At 49.6% G+C, this 6,208-nt stretch overlaps 1 protein-coding gene across 4 annotated transcripts in view; it reads right to left on the bottom strand.

Moving 5' to 3' along the window:
- The window catches only part of SGSM1 (small G protein signaling modulator 1), a 53,343-nt gene extending 48,411 nt beyond the window's left edge, over positions 1–4,932 (bottom strand). For 3 of the 4 annotated variants that reach the window (XM_007461127.1, XM_007461126.1, XM_007461128.1), the window contains exons 1-2: positions 4,522–4,591; positions 1,212–1,374 (exon numbers count right to left, since the gene is read on the bottom strand). In XM_007461127.1, coding sequence (XP_007461189.1) covers positions 1,212–1,374; positions 4,522–4,585 — 227 coding nt within the window. In that variant the 5' untranslated portion in view covers positions 4,586–4,591. Of the gene's footprint in view, positions 1–1,211; positions 1,375–4,521; positions 4,592–4,896 lie in introns of those variants that run through there. The other variant, XM_007461125.1, reaches the window with a different exon arrangement.
- Positions 4,933–6,208: the final 1,276 nt, after the last annotated feature.

The following is a 6,208-nucleotide window of genomic DNA, read 5'->3' as shown; positions in this document are numbered from 1 at the left end:
GCCGCTAAGCCTGTGTGTCCGGAGCCTGTGCTCCGCGATGGGAGAGGCCACAACAGTGAGAGGCCCACGTCCGAAAAAAAAAAAAAAAAAAAGAAGTTATCAGCAAACACCTGGGAATTTAGCAGATGGATTGGAAGGCACCTAAAGACCAGGTGGCTGAGGAGTCAGATTCCAAATGGGAGTTGGCAATGCCAAATCCATAGCCTTACCCATCATGCAGTTCTGGCCAGCAGCCCGGGGCTGGCAGGGCCTAAAGGGCAAGGAAAGGGCCATTTCTCATCCAGTGGAGTAGAGTAACCACTCATGGCAGAGAGGACAAACACATGACATGCATGCCTCTCTCTCCCTTCTGTTGCCCATAACAGGCATGGCTAATCAATCCATGCCCTCTCTCCCATGTAGTCCACTCACAGCTCCAGAATCTTTCGCAACACAACTCTCTGTGCAGCTACTAGGACCAAATGGGTTTGAAACCTATTTGCCATCCCTGACCAGGCTCCAGGTAGGGGGTTTGGCTGTGCAGTTGGGACGCTGGGGGTGGCTCGGGTGGAAGGCCCTCATGTACACACTCTCAGGCCATGAGCCTCCCCCCAGTACACACTATCAGCCACTAAGACAACATCCCCTTCAATGGCTGCTTCACTGTGAGCATCTGTCCACGCAGACAGAGACGATGTTGGTTATGTTAAACTTTGATCTTCCTGCATTTGGCTTGGCTCAGAGTAGGCCCTTATTCATTTTTCAGTTGTTTCTTGGGCATTTCCCAGGTGCTGAGCACTGTCTCAGACACTGGGGACCTAATGGCGGATAGCACAGGTGCAGCTGCCTGCCCTCAAGGAGTTCAGAGTCAAGTGGGGAAGACAGACAACAATCAAGTAAACAGTAAACGAATGAATGAATAAATTACAGATGGTGATAACAACTGGGAAGACAATAAACAGAGGGATATAAAAGAGAAATGGGGTGAGGGTTGGAATTTACCATTAGTTAGGGGAAGGCCTGAGGATGACAAGGAACCAGCCATGGAAGATGAGGGGTGTGAACTGGGTGGAGGGTACAGTGTGTGCAAAGGACCTGGGGTGTGAAAGAATCTGGTGGGTTGGAGGAGCAGAATGGAGAGTGAAGAGGGTGCAGGCTCTCACCGAGCCCGGGGAGAAGCAGGGGCTATCCTCTGGGGGTACCCTAGCCTGTACCCCATTCTCAGCACTTACGTGCTCTCGATCAGCTGCTCCAGGTCCTGCACCTTGCGGCTCAGCTCCTCTGCTGGCGGGAAGCTCTTGCCCACTTTCATGAAGAGAGCTGCGATCTTGTTGCTACGCAGGAAGCCAGCCGCCCGCCTCCGCAGGCCATGCAGGACGCAGGCCTCCACAGCCGCTGCAGGGACACAACGATCAGCAGGCCCTGCCCATGTTCCCCAGTGCCCAGCCTGGCTCTGAGCTTCCGACACACACAGGTACCTTGAAGATCCGGGGACGCCAGAATCACAAATTTCGTGACAGCATCATAGCAAAACGCAAATATGCCTCTCCACCATCCAGCCCCTCAAAAGGGAGCAAGGGGGCTTAGTGGTGAACCCACGCTTGCTGCCCAAGGTCAGATCATCTCTGTTCACATTCTCTCCTGGCCAATAACCAGCTGTGTGACACGGGGCAATTACTTCCCCTCCCTGTGCCTCAGTTTCCTCATCTGTAAAACGGGGATGGTATGAACATTAACCTCGTGAGGTTACTGTTAGGATGAGGTGGAAAAAATGCACAGAAAGCACTTTGCCCAGAGCCTGGCACATAGTGTGTGCTTTACGAATGTTAGCTATTACTCCTGTCAATGAGGGAGGGGAGCCTGGACCATGTGACTGCTGAGCTTTATTCCGGTTAGGGAATCACATTGTTGTCATTACTACTGTGACTCCAGTAACAGCTAACATTATGGATCTCATCTGATCTCTGCCACAGCCAGGCAGAAAGGAAAACCATCCATTTTTCAGATGTGGAAACTGAGGCTCCCAGAGGTAAACTGAACTGCCCAGGGCCACCCAGCAAATAAGTGATGGAGCTGGGATTCAAACCCACATCTGAACCCAAGGTGTGCTCACAACACTTGTGCCTCCACAAAGGGCCTTTGAAGAGAGGATTCAGTCATAATCTTCCCATTTCTGTGTTTCCCCTGGAGGCCCTGCCCAGCCCTCCTCAAATAAGAGACCTAGGGTGTAGCCTGGGTTCTACCACTAATTTGCTGTGTGACCTTAGGCAAATAACTTTCCCCCTCTGGTCCTCAGTGTTCCCTTCTAAGAAACAGACCCTGTGCAGGCCATTCTGATGGCCCCTATCTTATATCTGATACTCTCAGCAGCCTTTATTTATCTTCTTACTTTCCGTCTTACACAGCAGACTAGGAGCTCTCTGGTATGCACTGGCATAATCAATGTTTATGGGAAAATGTGAATTTATAATAAGAGCTACCCCTTCTTGGGCACCTACTCAGCCAGTGTTAAGGTTTACCTTCCCTGATCCCCGTGGCAAAACTCATGAAGCAAGTGTTCTAGTTACTGTCTTTTCAGAAGAGGACACCAGCACTCAAGAGCCTGGCCAAGGGCTTCCCTGGTGGCGCAGTGGTTGGGAGTCTGCCTGCCGATGCAGGGGGCGCGGGTTCGTGCCCCGGTCCTGGAGGATCCCGCGTGCCGCAGAGCAGCTGGGCCTGTGAGCCATGGCCGCTGAGCCTGCGCGTCCGTGAGCCTGTTCTCAGCAGCGGGACAGGCCGCGATGGTGAGAGGCCCTCGTACCAAAGGGAAAAAAAAAAAAAAAAAAAAAAAAAAAGAGCCTGGCCAAGGTCATGCCATGTGCAAGGAGAAATACTGAGAGGTTTCAGTTTAATTGCTTGTGTTGTTTTTGTTGTTGTTGTTAGCAATGACTTGGTTTTGAAGGATTGTTCACATGTTGCCTAATCTGCTCATGGATTTAAAATATTCTGGGTGATGATCTCTAAAATATCTTCAGTTTTGCTTACATACCCAGAACTTTCATTTCTTTATACTGATTAAGTTCATGATCCATTCTGGCTTGGAAGACATTCCATTCTTTCCGACAATGGCTCATAAGGAACAATGGACAAAAGAAACCTCAGGGACATCCCTCAGGTCTCATTTAGAGCCAGCGGATTTCTCTCACCCCCAAACTCTGATCAGAGTTAGAGAATTATTATGATTTTTATCACTCTCTAGTCTTCTAAGTCTTTAATTGGTAGGTATGCTAGTGAGTCCCAAAATAGACAGGCATATCATGTCTTTTGCAAATAAAAATGTCCAGGAGAAAAAAGAAAGCCAGAGATATATATCTATATTTATATAGAGAGAGATATATTCCCATATATATGTGTGTGTATATATATGTGCACGCATAAATGTGTATTTTTATACATAACGTAACATCTTACAGAAAAACCCGAATGAACTTTTTGGCCAACCCAACATATACATAAAACATATTTCTGGGACTTCCCTGGTAGTCCAGTGGTTAAGACTCGGCGCTTTCACTGCCATGGGCCCAGGTTTGATCTCTGCTCAGGGAACTAAGATTCCACAAGCCAGGAGGCGCAGCCAAAATATATATATGTATATTTAAATAAATGCATTATCACCTAAAAAAATAAGATCTTGCTCAAGGTCACCCAACTGAGAAGTGGCAGAGGTGGGCTGTGAACAGAGGTGGGCTGCAAGGGGCTGAGTTGACGTCAGTGGTCTCCCAGGTCATGGCATGTGCTTGGCCAGCTGCAGGCCCACGGGTGATGTCCCCGGCCATCTGGATGGAAGTTGATGGGCCCCTCTACAGGGCCAAGACCGTGAGGGGGGCATTACAGCTTGTCTTTTGTTATGAGACTCCAATCACGAAATAAAAAGGTGTTCAGGGAGAAAGAAACACTCCCACGTATACGTACACACTGCTTATGCACTGAATCCTGACTTCAGGGACACAGTAAGACACCTGTCTCTAGCCATTGTGAAAGTACAGTAAGAACCTGGCAGCGAGGTTATTCCTGGAACCCTGTGGGCCTCGCAGGTTCAAGGAGAGAAGTCTCAGTCACGCTCTGAGCCTGCCTCCTTTGCTGAGCCAGCTGGAAGAGATCCCTCGGGATGTGTCTATGGCTCTTGATTCCTTATTATTTTTTTTAAAGTCCTCATTCATCCTCTCTCTTTACCTGGGTGAGGAAAGGATGTAGAGCCCATCCCTTAGATGCAAGACCCTTGGTCGCTTGGGGTAGGGTCAGTGCGAACGGAACCCACGGGAGGGAAGGCATCCTTCTGTGTCAACCACGATCACCTTTTCCCGGGGTGCAGATGTCATTCTTAATTTCTTCTCTACTTCCAAATTCCCTAATGGAGTCCCTTTAGAATCCAAAAATAACCTCGCAGTTAAAAAGCAAAAGAATGACATGAGAACTTTGCTCGAAGAAAGACGCCACATCCCCAAGGCAGCCCACAGAGGGAGAAAAAAAGCCACTTTTCAAGGCCACAGGCCAGTAACTCACCACAGAAAGAGATGATGTGGCTGCTGTCTTCGTGGACAAACTTGCGTGTGACGGCTTCCTCCATAATCTGCTTCACCTGGAAGGCACAGGCACCAGAGGGGGAGACCCAAACCCACTCGGGGTGCAGACACCTCAAAGGGCTACATCACCCCCCACGGTGTTCTCAGGCTGCTTGGGATGTTTTGGTAACTGCTTTCCTTCCACATCCTCCCCGCTGTGTTTTCCGTAGGGCTAGGGCCTGTGGCCTCTGATAGCTCCACACTTCACACTGAACTAAATTATTTTTTCAGGCTCTCTGCATAGTGGGCTTCTCTTGAGGTGTCACGAAAAATGTCCTCTCCTTCCTGACTGTCCGCGTCATCTAAGGCATCCCACCTCTAACTCCTTCCATCCCCTGTTACGGTTTCTTCAGAGTACTTCCGGTCCTATTGGTTTGCTGTCTGTCTCCATCTTCTACAATATAACTTCCCCAAGGGCAGAGCCTTGTCTGCCTTTTTTTCACAGCTGTATCCATGGAGCCTAGAACAGTGCCTGGTCCACAGTAGGTCTCCATAAATATTTTCTAAGTGAGTGCATGAATGAATGAATGAAACGGGTATATTAAACAAAATAGGAAGGTGTAGTATGAAAAATCAGCCCTGGAATCCTGTAGACCACAGTTCAAATCCCTGCTCAGGTACCTACCAGCTGGATTTGTGATCTTATTTTGGGAAACAGAGGCTTAGCAACGTGTAGAAATTCACCCAGAAACGTAGAGCTGGCCCAGAGTGGAGACAGAATCCAAGCTGGGTCTGACTCCCCAGGCTGTGTGTTTTTCATACTACATTCACTCATTCAACAAATATTTATTGAATACCTGTGATGTGCCAGGCACAGGGAACACAGCGCTGAAAGGGCAGCCATGCCTCTGCTTATGGAGGTGGCCCTCTGGTGGCCTGAATGCCCTTCTGCTTTGCTGGATTCTGGGCCCCACCGTGTCTGGAGTCACTGTAGTACTTTAGCAAAGTGTTTCTCCCCTCTAAGGCCTCAGTTTGCCCACCTGGAGGTTGAGGAGGTCAGAAGAGATGACCTCAACACCTGGCCCCAGCTCTACATCTCTGGGGCTGTAACGTGGGGATCCGGAATCCACCCCCATCGATGAGCCCCCCACTCCCTTCTGGCTGCCCTGCAGCCCACCTACACTCGGCCTGGCCAGCCCATCCACGTGCCTGTCTGAGAGCAGTCTCAGGCTCTCAGTGCCCCTCTCTCCCTTCCTTCTGATTGCCTTCTGGAGGGGAAGACAGAACCCAAAGCATCCTTGGCCATGTTCTCCGGAAAAACACATGGCAGTGACCACCTGAGAGCTGACACGGCACTTCCCCCGACACAACCAAGTCAGCACCCGCACCGTGAACAGCTCCCGGCCACTAAGCCCAGCAAGCTCTAAGCCTGGTTTTGCCAATAGCATTTCAAAGTCTGAAAACTATCTAACTGAGCCTGTGGAACTGGTCTCACTTACAAATGGGGAAACTGAGGTTCAGGAAGATGAACTAGCCCACCCAAGGCCATACGGCTAGGAAGCAGCAGAGCTGGAATTCCAACTTATAAAAAATGTTTCTCATTTTGGCTCCAGCTGCCATATCCTGACCCGTCTAGCTACTAGCTGTATTTCCTCAGGCAACTCATGTCACCTCTCTGAACCTTAGTT

This window comes from Lipotes vexillifer, unplaced genomic scaffold (assembly GCF_000442215.2).
Source record: "Lipotes vexillifer unplaced genomic scaffold, Lipotes_vexillifer_v1.1 scaffold691, whole genome shotgun sequence".
NCBI lineage: Eukaryota > Metazoa > Chordata > Mammalia > Artiodactyla > Lipotidae > Lipotes > Lipotes vexillifer.
This window is presented reverse-complemented; position numbering and strand designations above follow the sequence as displayed.